Genomic DNA, 22,293 nt, shown 5'->3' on the forward strand with positions numbered 1-22,293 from the left:
ACTGCTTCAGGGTTTTGGATGGGGAAAGAAAAGTAAAACTGCTATGTATTCTGGTCCAGAGCATTTTTACCAATACTCATTTTTTTCCCACCTTAGTTGGGCTCCAAATCCCCAGCCCATCCCCTCACAGCTACTCAGTCTTAAGCCACTGGACACCTGAGGGTTGTCTGAAGTTGGCTCCCTGGCCGGAAATGAAGGACACGATCAGTTGTAAATGAGACTTATGACTTCTCCTGTCCTCAGTAGGTCTGATGCCATTGAGATATGTGCTAATTTGGGACTCTTCCTTCTAAAGAGGACAACTAGTGGAGGTGGGAGCCCAGACCAGGCTGGGTAAGGGCTCAACAGCCAGGGGCAAGAGGGAAGAAAAGGGAAGGGACAGGAAGAGGGTTACTCAGCTTGCTAGAGAATTTCCTTCCAGGTGTCTCTGGCAGTTGGGCCTCCCCACTGCTTTAAAAAACTGGGTGCGCCTTTGTAATGCTGGGATGGGTCTGAAGTCACTCCCCTTCCCCTCTCAGAAGCCTTGAGAAAGGACAGAGAATCTCCAAGACTGACCTTCCCACAGACCCTCGTGGGATCAGGCTTCCTATTCTCAGCCAACTAGGGATGAGTGTTTTGCTAATTTAGAAACTGCTGAGAGCCCGGCCTGGGCATGGCTCAGTGGTTGAGCATCGACCTAGGATCCAGAAGAGGTTCGATTCCTGGTCAGGGCACATGCACAGGTTGTGGGCTCGATCCCCAGTTGGGGGCATGCAGGAGGCAGCTGATCAATGATGACTCTCTCATCATTGATGTTTCTCTCTCTCCCTCTCCCTTCCTCTTTCTGAAATCAATAAAGATATATTAAAAAAAAAAAAAATTACAAAGGTGTGCTTCAACTCGGTGGACTTTAGGGCATCACCCTCACTCCTAAGCCTCTTTGGGCTGGAAGCCTTTCCAATTAACTGTGGTCTCTGATAAGTTCCAAATGCTATCTTCCAATTGTTGGGTCCCCAATTCAGAGACAGGAAATATATTTATCTTAATGTCAGCGATTAGCAGAGGTGATCAAGATCCCTTCTAAGGTACTCAGACCGGGCTTTCTCCCTCCAGTTGTTCACAATTTGCCAGTAAGGTCTGGAGGAGAGAGGGGCACTTTCAGGAAGTGTCTGTGAGATGTAATGTGGCACTTTTCTGGAAGGCATTTTGGCAATATGAATCTAGAACCTGTGAAACATTAGCTTTTTCATTTCTAGGATTTTATTGTAAGTTAAAAGTCAAAGACTCAGACAAAGATTTGGGTACAAAGATGTTAATCACAGCACTATTTACAATGGCAAGAAATTGGTCATGGTTTATAGGTTAACCATGACAATTTGAGTGGGTAAACCATGTTATAGCTGAACCACAGAATATCATCATATAAACATTAAAATGTCTTTATATTTTTAATTACATGAGATAGTGTTAACTAAAAAAAAGGTTACAAAGCAATATATCTTACTCATATAAATGCTATAACTATTCCTCTGCATGTATAGAAAAAGAAAATATACAAAACATACATTTAAATATATAATTTATTATAATTTTTATTTCTGTTATGGGATTATGGGTCTAATTTTCTTTTCATTTTCCAAGTTTTTTACTTTGCTATTTTTATCAACGAAAGAAAAAAAAAAAAGAAATCTTAAGGACAGTTGCCATATCCCAGCCATACTGGAGGATGGTCTTTCTCCTACCTTACATACTTCACATTGAACAGACTTTAACTGGAACCCAGATGTTTCATCTTTTCTGCACTGTGCTGTCCCCTCCCCAACATGACAATCAGTCTGCTATCAGTGGGGGGGTGGAGAGAGCTACAGTTACTAGAGAAAACATCCTTGCTATCACACCAATGCCTGAAAATAAAGTTTTGGATTTTTCCATTGTTCTCCATTCCATGAGTGAATAAATACTCAGGGTGCTTGGATGTGAGCCCATAAAGTTCTAAATGACACCTCTTTCTAACTGGTTTGCTTTGGTGACAGCCACAGCCTCTGTGGTGGGGTAAGCATCAAAACCCATGACCACAGCTATTGGTACTATTTTCAAAAACACAGCATCTAGCCTGGCTGGGCGTGGCTCAGCGGTTGAGCATCGACCTAGGATCTAGGCGATTGGGGTTCGATTCCCGGTCAGGGCACATGCCTGGGTTGCAGGCTTGATCCCCAGTTCGGGGTGTGCGGGAGGCAGCTGATCAATGACCCTCTCATCATTGATGTTTCTCTCTCTCTCTCCTTTCCTCTCTCTGAAATCAGTAAGGATATATTTTTTAAAAACCCAGAAAAACACAGCATCTATCCTCACTCCCTGTTGAGGGATTTGTCCAGCAGCCTGGGCGTCAGGATTCCTGGGCTCCAGGCCCTATAGGTGACTCACAGCAGCCCCAAGCTGTGACTCCTGGCCTCAGTTTCCCTGGCTTGCTCTGTTAATACTCCCCACCTACTGTGCAGGGTGTTAATAGGAGTGAGGTGCTTTGAACTCTGCAGATGAAAGAGGATAGCGAAGCAGCACCCAATTATTATCCCTTTTAAGGCCAGGCGTGGGAGCAAGGTTGGCTGCTTTCAAACTGTCCCAGCCACAGAAGCCTCCTTATAGTCCGTCACTCTGCTCTGGCTGTCAAAACTGGAAAGCAAAGCTGTCATCCCCATCTCAATGCTACTTCAGAATAGATTTTCTTAAACTGCTCAAACCACCAGTGGCCTATCTCCCCTTGATTTATGACTCAGTAATACTCTACAGGTGTCTAAATTCTTTCTTCTAATTGGCCTCAAATCATGTGGGATATGGGCCATGACTTTTCACCATTAGTATTCACAATTAAGACGTCAGCAAAGTGGACCATGATCAAGCCAGGCTAACCAAAGTTCAAACTCATCTTTCTGATCCCTTCATGTAAAGTGGGGCTTAGTAATAGTCCCAATCTTGTTTGTATCTCTGAGTTGCTGTATGAACCACATAAGGACCATGTGTTTTAAGGCACTTGGTAAAATGCCAAGCCCTTCATGTATGTCAACAGGACCAAGTATCTGCAAATAAGACTTCTGGCACAACTGCCATCTGTCCCCTGGTGCCTCCAAACTTAAAAAATAAGCCTGGGGTGCCACCTATTGGTTGAAAATTTGAATTGCACCCAACCAGTTGCAAGAAGAGCAAAAGAAACAAACACCATTAATTCCACCTTTAAACCATCTTAATTTTCGCTATGTCCCTGTCATATTATATACTTAATATTGCTCTTTAAACAATGCACTTTGTTTAACTTCATTTTTAAGGTAAACTTTTAATCACTACTATAAATAGAAACTAGCTAGTACTTATCAAAAATAGAATAAAACTGAAAATAAATACAATGAAAATAAAACATTACAATCTAGTTAGGAAGTATCCCCTGTGAAAGCTCAAGCTGAAGATTAACCTAAGCACACCATTGGAGAATATTAATACTCCAGTTTGATCCTATGCTTTGGGAAATACTGCCCTGTATGAAGAATAGAACTCTTCTGAAGGAAGGTGACATTCACTCATTTTACCCCAGCTCCCTGGATGGTTGAAGAAAGTTTGAAAGCCACAACATGTAGGAGAAAATAAACTCTTGTATTGTAGCACATCCCACCCTAGTCCAAGTGGGGCCAGTGCCGATGAGCACCGAGTGCGTGGTGGGTGCTTTGTTTCCACCATGTCTAGCTTTTGGTTAGAAGTCTGTTGCAGGGCTGGATGTCCCTCATCAGCCTTCCAGTTCTGGTTGGGAGGACTGTTCTTGGATCTGCTGCTGCTAAGCTGTCCACCGCTCACTGGGAGCTGCAGCTTTCCCCAGTGTTGGGTTACGTGTCCTGTTCTCCAGAGCCCAGCGTGTTATAGTTTCATGGCTTCTTGTTCCACTGACTGGTCTGAGGGTACCAGGTACTTCTCCTGGATGCCCAGGGTGCTGAGGGAGGGTATGTCAAGGATGACAGCAGAGGCAAGGATGGGAAAGTGGTCTGGGCAGGATCTGACCTCTACTGATGCCTGCCTTCCAACCATGTCTAGCAGGGTACTTCCATCCTTCTCCATTCCTCATAATTACAGCTTCAGGCAACAGGGAACCAATTGGGGCTGAGAAGCCTATCAAAGCAACCAGACTCAAATGCTCTTCTTCCTCACACTGCTGAGGATCAAAGGACTAGAGTGCTAACCCTTCAGTTCTGTGTTACGACACATGCTCAGAGCCTGACCATGGGGATTTAAATCCTGATTTTGTTACATCCTTTTTCTCATCTGTAGAACAAGAGTTGTTATGAGGATCGAATGAGACAATGAACAGAGTGCCTACTGGCACACAGTAGGTACTTAACTGTTTGTGACTTGTCCTCTGCCAACGGAGAGAAGTCAAGGGAGCTCAAAGGAAATGAAAAATGTCTGCTTGGGCCACAGGATGCTTTCTACCTCTCTGGGACAGCAGTAAGGACACATATCAGATCCACAAAGGCAAAGACCATGACTCTGCTGATGGAACCTTATGAGGCTGACTAGCCTGAGGTCAGGGTCTGGGGTCTGACTAGGAGATAGTGGTTGACCATGGCTACGCTGGCACCATGGCTGCTCTACTAGATGACTCCAGTGAGACTGAGGTTTGAACTGTCCTTCCAACACATGCTGAGTAAGGGACCTTGGGCTTGTCACTCTCAGAGCCCAACAGCCTCATCTATAAAAGGGGATTGAATAAAGATTCAATGACATCCTGCAAATGGAGTATGTAGCCCACCAAATGATGTTCAGGTTACAGACCTTTCTTTACCATCTCATGGATCCATCCATCAAAATCCATCTCACTCTTACACAAACTGACTCTGAACCTGTGCCCCACCTCCTTTCATGTTCCTCAGGAAGTAATGCCTTGTTTCTGTGCAAGTTGGCCCTGAGGATCACTCAGGATCAGTGGGGTCCATCTTGCTTGACTTGGAATAATCTCAAACCTGTCTTATCTCTGATCTGAAGCCCACATTCCTGAGCAGGGCACATGAAATCCTGAGTTCTCCTGCCCATGTCTCTGGCCCTATCACTGCTCCCTAGCCAGAAGTCCTGTCCTGCCCATAAGTCATGCCATTCTACTTGCAAGACATGTCTCAATCTTGAACTCCTACGCTTTTCTCTACACTGTTCTCTTTGCCTTGAATTCCCTTTCCCTCTTAACCAACCTGGCTAACCCTCACTTTGAGATGACTGCAATGCAAATGCCACTACCACCATGAAGTTTTCTTTACCCACTCACCCCTCAGCAGAGCTGACTTTCCCTTCTTTATACCAATCCTTCATTACCTTATACACAAAGTTGAATCTTAAAAAGACTGGGTGGGGGAATAGGATCTAAAATCAGCACAAATGTTTATGGTTAAAAATACCCTTAAAATTCCTTTATAAAGTATATGATTGTCTAACCACTATGCTATACACCTGAAACCAATAAAGAATAATACTGAAAGTAAACTGTGATTGAAAAATTAAAAAACAAAATAACAGTTCAGGGAACCAGAACCAAAATAAAAAATATGTATACCCTTAAAATTCCTTAAATCGCTTATTAAATACAGTATACATGGTTTTATGAATAGAATCCTATTATAATAATATGACTGCATAAAGTAATGTACGGTGTGCAAAATATCACAGCACTATTGAAAGTGTCCCTTCCCTTTTTTGCTGAGCACATGTAGCTGAATTTGAATTTGCCAATATTAACTGCATGTGTGAGGCAGCTCCTTAGTCCCTTCTTCAGGTACTGCACACTCTGCCATTATCTGTAACTCATCTATTTCCCTGTGAGCTTTGTTTCCCACGTGTGAAAGGGCCTGACACAGATCAGTAAGTGTTGGCTGGACCTATTTTCCTCCCCACCCAAGGACTCTGGAGCGCCACCCCTCCACCCCTTGTCTCCAGCATCCTGTGTAGATGCCAAGTCTCTGAAACCAGCATAGAAAGCTTAATTTTCCCTGTCCTGCCTCACATGTGGCCTCTGTGACCTGAGAGACACCTATACAGGACCTCAGTCCCACCCCCCACTGGTCTAGTTCTGAAGGTCTCCTGTCTCCCAGCCAGCTCTGATTGTCCCAGGGCCTCCTCAAACACAGCACATCTGCCAGCTCCCATCCCTTCCATCTACGTGACAAAGACTCCTCTTTCTTTTCTTACCTCAGTGACTAGCACAACCACCCATACCACTGTCTAAGCCAGAAGCTGGGAGTCTAAATTCTGCTCCATCTCTATTTTATAACCATCTGTCACCTTAATATTTTTCCAATCCACACACTTCTATTCTTACTACTACTGTTTCAGCTCGTCTTTTCTGAAGACTGTAAAAACTCTCCTGCCCCAAATCACATCCCTTAAACACATTTTCCACACTTGGAGGGGCTTTTCAAAAATGTACATTTGTTCATGTCACCCCCTGCTCAACAATACTATGCTGGTTCCTACTAGTCACCCATGCGCTGAAGTCCACACTCCTGTAGGGCACTTAAGCACACCATTGCTAGCCCTGCCTACCTCCCCTGCAGCCCTGCATCCCCCTTCCCTCTTCACACTCAAGACACCAGGCAAACTGAACCCCTTACCTCCCTTCCAAGTGACCAATGCCCTTTCATTCCTGGGCCTATGTATTTGTTACTTGTTCTGATCAATATTCTCCCATCTTCAGGTACAACCAACCCTGAAGCATTCTAAGGGACCAGCCTTTGAACATGAAAGGCACCAGGGAGCCCAATTGGTCAACATGATATCAGTCATCTGCAAGGGTAGATGTAACTATTCCTAAGTCCCATGTCTCCCCCATTGGCTGTGGCTGAGAGGCCAGAGAGCAAGGATACGAGGAGAAATGGAAGTCAGCTCCCACTGCAGCAGACATCATGGCCTCCAGGCTTCGCTGCTCTTGGACCCCAAAGCAGTAGCCATTGGCTTTATCCACAGCCTGCAGGACCCGCTGGATACTCTCCTTGTCCTGGGCAGGGAGAAGAGAAACAGCTCTGTGAGTGAAAGAGGTGTGTGGAATTGAGGTTGTACCAAACTGCTGCAGTCCCCAAACATCCCCCTCAATCTTGCCTCATGAAGCCTCTGTATATGTAGCTTCCTTGGCCTGGAGTAGTTCTACTTGTTCCCAGAGGCCTGGCTACATCCCATTTTTCCTGACCACCAACCCACCTAAATTAGAACAGATAAACAACTCTATGTACAACCACAGTCCCCTGGATTTAATCCCTATTATAGCTCTGATCCTACCACCTTACTAACTACTAATAAGTTATTAACTCATCTGCCTCCCTTCCTTAACTATGCACTCCTTGAGGTCAGGGACACATTTATTGAGGAATTCCCAATACCTGGCATAATGCTTAGCTAACAGTAGGCACCCAATAAATATGCATGTAACCTATTCACTCATCCCCATAAAAATAACAATTCATACATCACATGATAGGAAAGTTCAAAATAATGTATCACAGTTCTTACCACAATGCCTAGCATAGAAAATCTGCAGTAAGTAACTTACTAAGTAACTTACTTAGTAAGTTACTAAGAATAGGTGAAACTAAGAATAGGTGAAGTTACTAAGAATAGGTGAAACCTATTAATATCATAGGTTTCACCTCATTTTAGAGAAGAGTGTGGCATTAAAAAGGAGAGACAAGTTTGCTCAAGTCCACCCACTGCAGAAAGGAACCAAACATGCACTGGTGTCTCCCAGGTTATCTTTGCAGGGTGAAGGTGAGAGGCATGGGGGTTGGGTATGACTTTGCAAAGTCAACAAGCAGTTGCTCATCTTGAGGAGCCTAAGAGACTTGTGCCTGACCTTGGTCAAGTCCCTTGCTGGTGACTTTCAGGGAACATGTGTAGAGAGGACCCAGCAACACAGACTAGACAGGGCCAAAGTTGGTCCATCCTCTTTACTAGAATCCTGCCCACCAGAGCCCCTGGTACCAAAACCAAGGGGACTGAATGATAGTTGGACCTAGGACAAAGCCTCTTGTACCCTTGGCTTGGAGTGAGGTCCCAGGCACTGTTAGAGCCTATAGGCAAGGGAAGAGGCCTCTTAGTCCCTGGTACCTGGATATTGAGAGGAATGAAGGAGACCAGGCTGTAGTCTTCAATGAGCTGCACCAGTTTCTCATTGAGCTGACGGTAGTGGCGGAAGAAAGGGTCAGAAGCCAGGTGGTCAAGCAAGTAGGAGAGGTCCAGGACCTCTGTGTAGTAGTCCAGGTTGAAGGCTAAGGAGAGAAACCAGTGTTTAGGAGCAGCTGGCATCAGGCTAAAACCCCAAGAACAGGGACCATATATATTTTTTTCTTCCTCTGCCTTCATTCCCTCACTCATTTATTCATTCAACAATGGCATTGAAATGAAGTTACTAAGAAGAAAATAGTTGTCCGGCCACCATAGCTCAGGGGTTGAGCATCGACCTATGATCCAGGCCATTGAGGTTTGAGTCCTGGTCGGGGCATGTGCCCGAGTTGTGGGCTCGATCCCCGGTAGGGGGTGTGCAGGAGGCAGCCGATCAATGACTCTCATCATTGATGCTTCTATCTCTCTCTCTCTCCCTCTCCCTTCCTCTCTCTGAAATCAATAAAGAAATATATTTTTTAAAAAAAAAAGAAAAGAAAATAGTTGGTTTCACCTGCTGGTTCTGTCATTTACAAGCTATATGGACAGGTACCCACCTCAAGGGGCGGCTATGAGGAATAAATGCTATAAATCCCAGTGCCTAGTACAAAAAAGTGCTCGATCAATGGTAGTAAACATGTACCAAATACAGTGCTTGGTGCCTCCCTCATGAAGTGCAGAGTCAGGTAGCACCCCCAGGACCCAGCACACACTGTAAGGACTTTAACAGGGTGGCATCTGGGTAAATCTCTTTCCCTTTCTGGGCCAGTTCCTTCTTAATGTAAAGTGAGGAGACCAGACTTGATGACTTGGGGTCTCTGACTCAGTTCTATGTCTACAAACTTCCCACTAAGAGAAGGAAAGTGGGCCTGCACTGTCCATTTCAGCCTGGAACACTCAAGCAGTTGTGCTACTCAGTGGTATGTCCCAAAGTGAACTGAGGGAGCAGGCTGTCAGAGATCGATCAACTCACTCGTGTGCTCTGACTTCCATGTTCTAATCAGCGCTAATTAGAAACTGACACCACTGTGCCTACAAGGAAGAATGTCCTGGGCATTCCAACAAACTTCTTGGGTTGCTTGACAGGTAGGTTTCTCAATGAGAATTAAGAAACTGGGGCCAAGTACACTTGGGTTTAGATTTCATCTCCACTAACATACTAGCTGTGTAAGGTCTCTGAGACTCAACTGTGTCATTTGATTTATTAGCCTCTTGTGAGGATGACTATCAAGAATCAGTGCTAGCCAATAAACCAATAAACATATCCTCAGGTGCGGATTAGAAAAAAGTCAGAGCTAAGAAAGTTGAAGACCACCATGTAGCCATTTGGTGGAGGCTATGAAGGGGGAGAGGGGCTCAGGAGGACTACACATTTGCACATAGGTAAAATGCAGCTTCTGGGCTTGCTGAGAAATGGACCAGGACTCTGACTGACCAGGGGGTGCTGAGGTGGCATTTCCCAGGTGCTGACATCACTCCATGTCCTGACTGGTAGCCAGTTGGCCTTCCCTGGACAAGCCTCCTACATATCACTCTTCCAATGACCTCCCTTCCTGCTCATTGCTGGTCACTTCAGCTGTTCTTTGTGGCTAGAGATGCTATTTAGGAAACTGATGCCCCAGCTTGGCAGAGCACTAATTTTGCAGGAAAGAAATGCTGGACAAAGGGTCCTTATGCAACTCCCTGCCTCATAGCAGCTTGCTTTTCCCTCAGTCTTCTCCACCTTAACAAATGGCACCCTTATCTGTACACTGCCTTGGTCAGAAACCTGAGCATCATGTTTGTTTGTTAATATTTTTATTGATTTCACAAAGGAAGGAACAGGGAGATAGAAACATCAATGAGGGAGAATCACTGATTGGCTGCCTCCTATATGCTCCCTATTGGGGATCAGGCCCAAAACCCAGCCATGTGCTCTGACTGGGAATCGAACCATGACCTCCTGCTTCATGGTTCGACGCTCAACCACTGAGCTGCACTGGCCTGGCCTGAGCATCATCTTTAATTCCTCTGTCTCCATGTCCAATCCACAAACAAATCCTATTTCCTGAGCAAGTTTTTTTTTGGGGGTGGGGTGGGGTGGGGTGGGGAGTTAATCCTCACCCAAGGATATTTTTTTCCATTGATTTTTTTTTTTGAGAGAGAGTGGAAGGGAGGGAGAGAGAGAGAAGAAACACTGATGTGAGAGACACACATCAACTAGTTGCCTCCTGCATGCACCTCAACTGGGGCCAGGGATTGGGCCTGCAACTGAAATACCCACCCTCAACCAGGAATCGAACCCGAGACCCTTCAGAACACAGGCCAATGAACCCAACCGCTGACGCTCCAAATCAGCCAGGCTCCTGAGCAAGTTTTGAATCTAATTTTCTTCATTCCCACCACCACTGCTTGGGCTGCTGCAAAAGTCTCCTAAAGGAACTGTTTTCATTCTTGCCCCTTTTAATTCATTCTCTATAAAGCAGCCAAAATGACCTTTTCAGATCATGCTATTCCCTTGCTAATATTCATCAATGTCTTCTCTATGTTTAAACAGTATAAGTTCTGGCCCCTGATGACCTCTCTGACTTCACTTCCTACCACCCTTCCCCTGACCACTCTATCAGCTACGCTGCCCCCACCTTCCTTGAACACAAAAAGCTCTGCCTGAGAAGGCCTTTACCTCTACTGGTCCCTCTACCTAGAATGGTTCTCCCTTGGCTGGCTCCTCACCATTAAGGTTTCAGCTCAGATGGCACTGCTCATTCCCCACCACTGACTGTCCCATCATTTAGTTTTAATTCCTTCATAATACATATTACCATCTATAGTTCCTTTGTCTCCAAAACACAGAACACTATATGGCACAAAATAACTGGGCAGGGGTCAGGACCTGACTGTGGCTATGATCACCAAGCCATGCATAGCCCCTGGAGGCAGTTTCCTTCAGCTGAGATCTCTGCTTCACTCCAGCTCAAAACAGGAGCACTTACCTAGCTTTCCATAATGCTCAATGAGGTCCATTTTGGAGAGGAGGTTGACATGGGGTAGCTCTACATGCAGCATGGTGGCCAGGGAGGTACACAGTACTGAAATGAACTTGGCGGGGTCTGTGCAGTAGTGAGAATCCACCAGGTGGACAGCAGTCAGCTGGGAGGGGAGGAAGAGACAGGGTGAGAGTGGCCTGGGGAGGCAGGGAGCATCAGGGCCTATGTATCCCCCAACCTGAGGACAGAGTGCCAGCCTTCGCCATTGGTCTTTTCCTTCTGTTTTGTTCTGAGAGCCACACGCACTTCCTTCTCCCAGGAGATAGGGGCATTTTTCTTACAAGATGCCTTGCCCTGAGCCTGCATCTGACTCCATTCTTTCACTTACTTTTGCCCCCAATTCACAACAACAATCGCTATGTTATTTTCCACATAACTCCTTCCATACTTCCAATAATCCCAAATTGGGTACTAACACATCCATTTTACAGATGAGAAAACAGATTCTGAGTGATAAACTGACTTACCCAGGTCCACACAGCGAGTCAGTAGCAGAGCCAGAATTCGAAATCATACCAGTTTTACTCCAAAGCAACTGCGCCCCTGCCTCGCTGTGTGACATGGGGGTGTGGCATGCCCTCCTTGTCTTAGTTCTTTCATCCGCAAAATGGGCCTGCCCGACCCAAGACGCACCCTGAGATCCCACTGGGCCATCTGGGAGAAGATGCTGCGCAGGGCGCCATGGTGAGTGCAGAGCTCCACTTGGCCTGGGCAGTCGAAGAGGAAGTAATGGCCGCGGAGGGGGTCAAGCTTGGCGCGCAGCCAGTCCAGATTGGCCTCCAGGTACTCCATGCAGTACAGCAGGCCGCCGTTGGGCCCCAGCCGCAGCGCGTCCATCACGTCGCCCAAACCCACCAGCTCGCTCACGTCCACGGCGCACTCGTACGGCAGCCCCTCGTTGGCTGGGTCGAGGTTCACTACCGCCACGCGCCGGCCCATCGCGCGCAGGAACTCGCTCATGCCCAGGCAGTAAGTGGTCTTTCCCGAGCCTGGCGGGCCGATCACCGCCTGTCCAAAGGCCGTGGTCGGAGCGGCCCCCGCCATGGGTGGCACTCGGCCCCGGGCGCGGCAGTTAAGCTCGGCGGAGAAACAAGGCGGGTGACAGCGCCGCGGACGAGATTCCCGACGTGCACTTTGGGGGGTGGGGGGTGGCGCGCAGTGGCGAAGCCGAGTAGTTGCCTAAAGAGGAGCAGCAGAGAGCCGACCAAAGCAAGGAGTGAACCGCCGATATTGTCGGACCAGCACCGACTTCCGGGAGACGTCGGAAACGACGAGGTAACGGAAAGGAAGTCCCGCCCTCACAGTGACGACCCAGCTTAGCGCCGAGGACCGTGGCGGCGTCCAACAGTTCACTCGCAGCGGAGGGTCAGGGTGTGGGGCGTAACGTGTGGGCAACGAACCTTTTTCGGGATTTACTCAACCTTCCTCTAAGCCCAAATTAGAAGATAAGAGAGAAATCCGGTTCGTAAACTTCTTTATTCTAACATTCGGTCGCAGATCCGGGCCACCTCCCGCGATTCTCCACCGTCTAGTTCCAGCCAGACGGGTAAAGGCAGTGGAAGGCCCTCCCCAAGGCTGTCTCTTCCGAGCACCACAAATCCTCTTCTCCAGGTACCTTTCCCCAATCTTTCTGGCCTTCAAGGTGACCCCACCCAAGGAAGGTCAATGCAGTTTTTCAGGGTACTGGGGGAGGCAACAGGGGCGAGCCCAAACAGGAACCAGGATTAGGAGACCAACGAAGAGAGGTCATTAAACCCTAGGATCAAAGGGGAGGATAGGGGGCTTTTTGTAAAAATGCCCCTGAGGTAGAGAGCCAGAAGGCAAGTTCAGAACAAAACACGCTGATGGAGCCTCACAGATTGCTGCTCCCAGACTTTTTGCTGCTTTGGTGGGAGACTTCTTCCTGCTTCTGTGGCCAGAGGGCTGTCACTGTGCAATTATGAGTGGTCCTAAGTAAGTCAGTCCTTGAACCTGTCACTCAGGCTCTGAGAAGCTGTCCAATGCAGAGCTGGAACCCCTCACAAAGCTCATGTCTGTCCGAAACTTCATGCTGGTGGGTGGCTGGCGGCGGAGCAGCAACTCCCCTTGGTCCTGGGGTAGGGGCTCATCGTAGATGGTGGAGATGAGCCCCAAACCAGTTCCTCGGGGCCTCTTCAGTTGCCCAAATGGCTGTAGCTTCTCTCCGTGGTACCTGGATTAAAAAAGGCTCTGAGTGAGAGGGCTGCTCTCTCTCAAACCTCAGTTAAAGAGGTTGAGAAAGGACAGGGAAGTAGCTACTGCATTATCTGGTTTGCCCAAAAGACAGAGCCTTTAAATCTGGATCTTTGCTCTCCAGCTACCTTATTCATTCATTGACAGTGCCAGCAACCAGGGGCCTCAATGTTTTCATTTTAAATAGCACACAAAGTTTTGACCAGCTGGTGTGGTTCAGTGGTTGAGCACTGACCCATGAATCAAGAGGTCCCCGGTTCGATTCCCAGTCAGAGCACATGTCTGGATTGTAGGCTCAATCCCCAGTGTGGGGCGTGCAGGAGGCAGCCGATCAATGTCTGTCTCTCTCTCATCGATGTTTCTATCTCTTCCTCTCTCTCTCAAATCAATAAACATATTTTTAAAAATAAATAGTATAGAAAGTTTAGAACAACTGTCACTCCCTAATGGCAATCAAGTCCAAACTCCTCAGACTACAGGGGATGATTCCCCCCCCCCCAGGAGATCCAGACCTATTTTTTCCTTCTAACCTTACTTTGAAGTTCATCCCCTAGGAGTCTCCAGCACCCACCCCAAAACCAGAGGGAAGGAGGAACCAGGGTATAGGTGAAAGACTAGCTTGGGCCCCCAGGGAAGTCCCTCAGCCATACTCACCCCAATCCACGCTTGCATCTGGGGTGCTGCCCATCATTATCCAGGGCCTCAGCCACCCCAGAGCACCGGCTGCCCAAGCCCTGGCCCTCAGCCCAGCCCTGCCGCTCCATCACCTTCCGCCCAATGCCCTGCAGAGGGAAAGAAAAAGACTCAAGAAATGGGGCTCTTATGGGCAGGGGAGGGGGGAAAAAAGAGGTCAATGAATTGGGCATAGTATTCACCTTGGTGTGGCGCTCAAAGGTGCCCACCTGGCGTTCGATCACGGAGCCATCCTCCTGGCCATCACGGAGTCTTTGTTCCAGACGCATCTGGACAGAGTCTCGGGCATCCTTGTCTCCACCACCTGAGGAAGCAGAGCCCAGTTTGCAGAAGGTTCTCTCTCAGCGGGGCGGAGATATCAGGTATTTAGGCCCTCCCTACAAGATTTACATATTCATCTTTATGGTGTTTTATTACCTTATTATTCTCTCTCATTAGACTGGCAGCTTACCAAGAGTAGGAACCATGAGAAAATCATGGTGCAGAAAAGTCACAGAACCAACAGAGAGACACAGAATTAGAACCCAGGTCTTCTCCTCTCCCCATCTAGGTAATTTTTAACTCCAAAATCTAAATTCTTAACCAGAGCATGAGCTCCTGACCCCAACTCTACCAGGGTCTGCCCACCAGAAGCAGAGCTCCCTGAGGGCTGTCCCTACGTGTCCTTGCTCCACAAAGAAAGGAAAAAAGCTCTGCCTACAATCAGCACTTAATGCACTCAAATAGAGATGTCTTAAGAGAGGAACCTTCTCAATGAGCTATCCCAAGGGAACTGGTGTCCTGTCTCAGCCTCTACTAAGCAGGTTGGTAAAGTGTCACTGCAAGACCAGGGCACTAGTTCCACATCCCAGTACCACAGCCCCTGGCCCAGTACCAGTACCTTTGTCGTAGTACACACTCATGTCCACATCCCAGTCATCAGCTGTCTGTTCATCAAAGTCTGCAAGTATAAAAGCATCAAGCAGAGTGAGCTAAGGACTCTCAGTTCTGTTGAGAGTTAAATCTAGACTTAGACATATGTTCTAGAACTTGGGGCTTTTTTTTTTAACCCTCAGAATTAAAAAAAATACCCAAGGATATTTTTCCACTGCTTTTCAGAGTGAGTGTGTGTGGGGGGAGAGAAACATTGATGTGAGACATATATCGACTGGTTGCCTCCCACACACACCCTGGCTGGGGCTGGGAATCGAGCCTACAACCCAGGTATGTGCCCTTGACCAAAAATCAAACCCACAACCCTTTGGTCTGCAGACAGGTGCTCTAACCACTGAGCCATGCCAGCCATGGTGAACTTGGGGCTTTTGATAGTAGTTTTAAATCTCTCCTCTGGGATGGTCATTCAGAATTTGAGGGAGAGCATTTTCTCTCTACTACACTGATTCCCCCACCCTTAAAAATGATGACTGGTCTCTCATACACAGTCAAGGTAAGCCACTTTCCTAAGTCTTTATTTGGGCCCAATGCCAGGGATTCCACCCTGTGGAACATAAAGTCCAGAACAAATGCAGCAGGGAACACTCCCACCCTTGTGTGGTGCCAGCATTACCTCCTTCTTCTTCCTGCCAGAACTGGGCATCAGTGTAGAACACCAGGCCAGAGCCGCCCTTCTCCCACTTAAGCTCGATCTCCTCCTCAAAGAGCCGCTCAGCGGTACGCTCCTGCCCGGTAACATCCTCATGCAGCGCTTCATGCCGCTCCCACTCCTCACCCTGGTCATCATCCTGGAAAAAGGGGAGAGGTGACTTGCCTGTTTAGCTTCCTGACCTTATGCCCACAAGGAAGGCAACTCAGGGCACAGGAGGCCCATGAGATGGGCCCTCAGCATCATTCCTCCAAAATTTTTCAAGATGCAACACATATTAGGCCCTTGAGGCCTTGACCAACACATCTCTCCATCCCGCTTCTCAACATAGCTCTTTCGCCTGACAAAACTGATTCACTCTTATTTCTGTGTTTTTGGTCATACTGTTCCCCCTGCCTGAAATATATGCTCTTCTCTCTCACCACCTTCTCTTCACTTGGTTAAATCCTGCTCATCCCTCAAGTTCTACAGCCTTCGTGGAGCCGCCCACACTGAGCCCCACAGCACTCTCACTGGTCTCTGAACTTCTCAAGTTTTAATTGGCACACACTGTTTAGGGCTTTATACCTGATATCACAAAGAAAGAAGGGACAAGAACTAATACCTATTGTCTACTGTGTATGTCAGACCCTTCACATAACTTAGCTCCTTTAATCACCCCAACAATCCTGTGAGGTAAGTACCATTATCCCCATTCTACAGATGAGGAAACTTGGGTTGAGAGAAGTAAAGTGATTTGCTCAAGATAATACACCAAGAGAGTGGCAGAGCCAGCATTCAAACCCAGCTCTCCACACCACACAGCCTTTCCAGATGTTGGCTTTCTTTTCAGGGAGATTTAAGGCTCTTTGAGGGCAGGAAATGGTCTTAGACTATCTTTACAATCCTGTGCTGGCCCCTGTGTTTACAACTGCTTGACTGGGCTTGTGGAATGATAGGATGACTCATGGTTAGAAATCTTGGAGGCCCTGGTCCAGGTTAAACTTCAAGAGGCCTCAGGAATCACTGCTGCAGAACAGGTGCTGAAGAAAAGTCAGGATAGTACCACACTAGGATGTGTTAGCAACTCTGTGCTTGGAGTTTTGGAGACAATGGAAAATTACTTCTTACCCAGAGTGTGCAAAAAAGTTTCCCAACAAATCACACCTCTCCTGATAATATAGATGAATAACCAAGTTTGGAGAAAGAGGTAGAAGAAATGTGTATTTCATTGATAAAATGAGAGTGGAGGCTAGTGTCCACAGACTCCAGGTCAGAAAATAGAGGTGACTTCTCAGCCACATAATACAAGCACACAGAGGCCAGAAAAGCTGCAAAAGCGACTGGATTCACATGTTAGCTCTGCCTCTGCTCCTTAGATGATCTTCTCTCTTAGTAGTAGGTTTTCATCTACGAAAAGGACCCTCCTTACATTCTTTCTGAGGGAATGAAAAGACCCCTTTGAGCATCTTCTGATAAAAGTTCTGGCCCTCTCCCCGCAAAAACGCATATTTGCACATACAAATGCAGTATTACATTTCATGCCAGGGAGTTCTAATTTTTTGGAATCCTCACGAGGGCTCCAGGCTCAGAACTCTTATAATGTACAATTGAAGAGTAGTGATATTTTTTCAGTTGCTTTTCAGAGAGAGAGAGAGGGAGAGAGGCAGGGAGGGAGGGAGGGACATCGATTGGTTGCCTCCCGATCGTGCCCCAACTGGGGCCGGGGATCAAGCCTGTGACTGAGGTATGTGCCCTTGGCCATAATCAAACCCAGAACCCTTTATTCCACGGGCCGATGCTCTAACCACTGAGCAAACCACCAGGGCAAGAACGGTATTCTTAATGTCTTGGCCCCTTTAAGCTGCCAGCAAGGACGGTGGCTCACTGTACTCACGTCATCTGAGTGTGACTCTTCTTCCTCTTCCTTTTCCCCTTCTTCCTCAGGCTCTCCACAGGGGCTGGCTGGTATGTCTGTCAGGCAGGTTCCCTGGGGTATTTCCTCACCTTCAGCCGTATACACAAGCTCTTCCTGCTCCACAGTCTCTGAATCCTCATACTTGAATGGCACATTGCCATAGCGCCGGGAGGAGCCTGTTTTGGGAAACTGGAGCTGCAGCTGGGTGATGATCCGAGGGGGCAGGCGGCAGGCCCGGATCAACTCCAAAAAGACCTGCAGGGGTGTCCCCACATTCCCATTGGGCATCAGCACTGGTGGGTTCAGCTCTGGCAGTTGCCTCAGGTCAGCGAGAGTGAAGGCTTCACTCTCAGCTTTCCAACTCTGCAGTTCCTTCCGGGTCTTGAAGGGAAAGGAGCCCAAACCTTGGGAAGCAGAGAGAAGAATGGCTCATGAAACAGAGAAGCCTCTAGCAACACTTGAGCCAGAAATCGGTCAAGGTTTAAACCCTTTAGTCCAGTGCTGTCCCTTCCTCCATTTCCTGACGAGAACCAACTAGTAATTTCATGCCATTTTCATCATTTCAGTTGAGCACACAAGTTTCTTCCAGATCTGGTTCCTGTTGACCTTTTGATTCTCAATTGCCACCAACCAATTGTGACTCTGCCACTTACTAGCTCTGTAATGTCGAGCAAGCAACATAACTTCTGCATCCTTCAGTTTCCTCACCTATAAATGGATAACAATAGATCCTACCTTATAGGATTGTTGTGATCAATCAATTTAAAAAATGAAAGCCTGCCCGACCAGTGTGGCTCAGCAGTTGAGCATCGACTATGATGCAGGAGATCACAGTTGGATTCCAGGTCAGGACACATGCCGGGGGTTGCCGGTTCAATCCCCAGTAGGGGGGCGTGCAGGAGGCAGCTGATCAATGGCTCTCTTATCGTTGATGTTTCTCTCTCTCTCTCTCCCTCTCCCTCTTTCTGAAATCAATAAAGATATATATATTTTTAAAAAGGCTTAGAACAGTGTCAAGTACACAGGAAGTGCTCAGTAAATAGTAACAATTAGAATGGCATCTCTGTGACAATTACCTTTTCACAAATCTGTCTTCCTCTCTGGACTCTGTGCACAAGAATGTGTCCAATTGTTCTCTGCCTAACAGCTAGAGTAACACTAGGTCTAGCAATATAAGCTAGATTTGTTAAATGAAAAAAATTAAAGGGCTCTGAACTGTTTCCTGTTCCCCACTAAAGTGATTTCCCATGAAATGGGAGCTGTCCTGAGAAAAGAAACCGTCTTCTTCACTTGTATTTTGCCAAGAGAGGACGGGGTGGGGAGCAAGGAAGAGAGCACGATAAAGACAATAAGAGGATTAGAAACCTGATTTCCTTTTTATCCTTCCGTGTCAATGCAAAATCAACCCCTTAAAGAAAGGGGTCTCGAAGGGAACATAAATTGAAAAATGTTAGATAATCCACGTAGGCCTCTTTCGTGTTTTTGTTTTTCCTAGTAAACTAACATGCAGGTTGAGCCTGAAGTTCGGTCCAGAAAGGACCTAAACTCCTAAAGAATTGTAACCAGAGACCTCACGTATCCTCATCACCCGTTAAGGAACGAGCCTGAGTTTCAGGTCCAGTCTATTATCTTTCCCAACCGTACCTGATGCCTCAGTAGGCAGCCGAAGTCTGCGGATGAAACACCGACTGGGCAACCAAGTCCCCTGAGAATCCAGCCACCGACGGCCAGAATACATGCGAAGAAACTTCTGGGCTTGAGCCGCCCCCCGTACGGAGATGACGCAGCAGCAGGTGCGGGTCTGGGCGCGGGTAGCGTCCCGAGTGGAGGGAGCGCGGCCATCGGTGATTGAAGTCTGGGCAAGACTCTGGCCAACAGGAGTTAGGACGGAGTTCGGAGTAGCCTGGGGAGGGGCCTGCTCGGGACGATGCCGGTAATGGAAACAAAGGAAGCCACAGCCGCTCTGTTCCCGGAACTGGCTGAAGTAGCTCCGTAGCTGGGCCGAGCGCAACTCCGAGGGGATGCCACTCACTATTAAGTAAACTGCCGCTTCTTCTTCCGCCTCCCCGGGCACCGCCATCTTGGCTTGTCACATGACCCACGGGGTACAATTCTCGCGAGAACACCGCGAGTGACGTCGAGGTTGTGTGTCACAAAGCCGTGTAATCCATGATTCGCCCGTCTGGGCTGTGGATGTGGAACCTGGAAGTGGGGAGGTCCCGGAGAAGTTCCGGCCCTTTTTCTACAGTGAGTAGCCGACGGTGATGGGAAAACTCACCTGAGTGGGGTTACAGAACTCTTTCATAAACTCTTATGAGGATCAAATTAGAAGCTTTTGGGAGGCGCAATTTTCAAGATTTTTAGTTGTTGGGGATCTCTCAAACCTAATCATAGTTATTTCAGAGTTTTCTGTCGTTCATCCATTTATTCTTTCAAAGCATATTGGTGGACTTACACAAATCAGTAAGAAAAGATAATCCAGTTGAAAAGTGGGCCGAAGTCACTTCGCAGAAGAGAAACACAATTAGTACTTAAACATGTTCAATCTCGTTATTAGTCAAGGAAAGGCAATAAGATCCACGTCACATACACCAGATTCGCCAAAAAACTTAAATCTTTAAGTGTCTGTGACGATGTGGAGCAAGTGGAGATACCATACATTGTTGGTGAAAGTGTGAACTGGTACAACTACTTTGGAAAACAACTTGGCATTGCCCAAAGTGAAGCTACACATCTCTTGACCCAGCAATTTCACTTATAGGTATATACTTTAAAGAAATTATTATGTTTATTAGGAGATGTATTGATGTTTACCAATCCTGTGATCCTGGAAAACCGGGAGGGTTATGAAACCCCTCCCACCCTCCTGTGTTCTGGAACATAGGTTACTGCAAAGAAACACTCTTCTGTCTGGCCTGCGTGGCTCAGCGGTTGAGCATGGACCTGTGATCCAGGAGATAGAGGTTGGATTCCTGGTCAGGGCATATGCCTGGGTTGCTGACTCCATCCCCAGTGGGGGGCGTGCAGGAGACAGCCAATCAATGACTCTCTTCTTTGATGTGTCTCTCCCTCTCCCTTCCTCTCTCTGAAATCAATATATATAAAGAAACTCCCTTCTCTGACAGATAAAACTTATGGGCGCCCCCTTGTTTACCTATGACAATACACAGAATCCAAATTCCAATTCTCGCCTCATAAATGGTTAGATGAGGCGTTAACAACAGAAGGCTTGCTACCTAAACTTTGGTTGAGCTTGTGTCCTTCCCCCAGGTCCCTGAACTTTGTGCCCCCTACACCTCTCTCAGCTTGAGCCAGCACACAGTCCCCCCTTAACAGCCCCTCCAGAGAATAGGCTGGCTTCAGGCTGGCATTCTCTGACCTACTTTCCCATCATGCCACTCCTGGTCATTCCATATCCTCACACTCAGTTCTTTCTAGCCTTGTTTACTCCTCCCTATGAAAGAATAACTCCTTTGCCTAACCCTTGAAACTTGTAGATCTTACGATCAAAGTGTTCTCCCACTGCAAAAGCTTCCCTCTTCCTATTGTAATAGTTCCTTTCTCCCTTGCAATGATCACCTCAAATAAAGTCTCTCCTTACTAAGTCCAGATTTGTTTTTATTTGACAGTATACATGAATATTCATAGCTGCATTGTTTACAAGAGCAAGAAAATTGGCATTTAGTACTAATAATCTCAGGCATATAATAAGTAAAAATAAGCAAGTCAGAAAACACAATTATCCTATTTATATAAAGTTCAAAAATACAAACTAAAAAATGTTTTTTAGGGATACATAAATAAGCTTTAAAACCATAAAGAAAAGTAAAGAAGTGATTAATCTAAAATTCATAGTACTCATTATCTTTGGGGACTTCAAAGTTGATGGTAATAATGACCTATGGAACAATGATGAAGGTTCTTCGTACTGTTATTCTTTACATATATTTTATAAATATTATTTTGTTTTATTCAATGTTAATAAAAATATCTTCAAAGGGAAAATAACTCATATTTCAAAAACATAAAGCAGTTGGTTACTTTGTGATGATCACAAGTTTATACCTATTTGAGAAATAAAAAAATAAAAACAGTTCTGATGAGCATCTGGGTAATTGTGAATAGGGACAATGTTATATCTGGATTCTAAAACTTGCTTATGGAAATGTAGATTAGTACAACCATTTTGGAAAACTGGCAAGATCTACTCAAGTTGAGCCACTTGCTATGACTTAGAATTCCAGTTCTTTTTATATAGCAACAGATCTGCAAACACCTGTGCACCAAAAGACATGTATACAAGAATAATCCTACCAATATTATGTGATGAACCAAATGTTCATGAGCAGTATATGGATAAATGAATTGAAATATAATGGGATACTGTACAGTGAACATGAATGGATTACTGCTACACAGCAGAATGAATCTCAGACGTAATATTTAGTGAAGGAAGACAAACATAAAAGTGCATGCTATATGATTCCATTTATATAAAGTTTAAGGCAAGCAATCTCAGGAAATCAAGGGTAGTGATTCCCTTTGCAGGGAGAGAGGGAGGGTGGTGATGGGGAGGGTTTCTGGGATGTTGTTAATGCTCTTCTATTTCTTGAACTGAGTGGTGGCTGCAGGGATGTATTCATTTTGTGATAATGCATCAAGCTATACATGTATGATTTGTGTACCTTTCTGTATATTATATAAAAAAAGTTTAGTTAAAATTATATTTT

At 46.5% G+C, this 22,293-nt stretch overlaps 2 protein-coding genes across 2 annotated transcripts; both read right to left on the reverse strand.

Moving 5' to 3' along the window:
- Positions 1-1,275: 1,275 nt before the first annotated feature.
- Positions 1,276-12,290, reverse strand: GPN2 (GPN-loop GTPase 2). The gene is made up of 5 exons (XM_081144178.1): positions 11,814-12,290; positions 11,127-11,283; positions 8,101-8,261; positions 6,867-6,997; positions 1,276-3,952 (listed from the first exon to the last, which is right to left on the reverse strand). Exons 1-5 carry the CDS (start codon positions 12,222-12,224, stop codon positions 3,880-3,882), a joined length of 933 nt encoding a protein of 310 aa, XP_081000304.1. The 5' UTR covers positions 12,225-12,290; the 3' UTR covers positions 1,276-3,879.
- A 348-nt stretch (positions 12,291-12,638) lies between these two features.
- Positions 12,639-21,278, reverse strand: GPATCH3 (G-patch domain containing 3). Its single transcript, XM_081144177.1, has 7 exons — positions 19,208-21,278; positions 17,543-17,967; positions 15,631-15,805; positions 14,965-15,024; positions 14,267-14,388; positions 14,046-14,173; positions 12,639-13,371 (listed from the first exon to the last, which is right to left on the reverse strand). The coding sequence occupies exons 1-7, from the start codon at positions 19,641-19,643 to the stop codon at positions 13,155-13,157; spliced, it is 1,563 nt and encodes a 520-aa protein (XP_081000303.1). The 5' UTR covers positions 19,644-21,278; the 3' UTR covers positions 12,639-13,154.
- Positions 21,279-22,293: the final 1,015 nt, after the last annotated feature.

The sequence above is a fragment of the Miniopterus schreibersii genome (assembly GCF_964146895.1).
Source record: "Miniopterus schreibersii genome assembly, chromosome: 8".
In the NCBI taxonomy this organism is placed as follows: domain Eukaryota; kingdom Metazoa; phylum Chordata; class Mammalia; order Chiroptera; family Miniopteridae; genus Miniopterus; species Miniopterus schreibersii.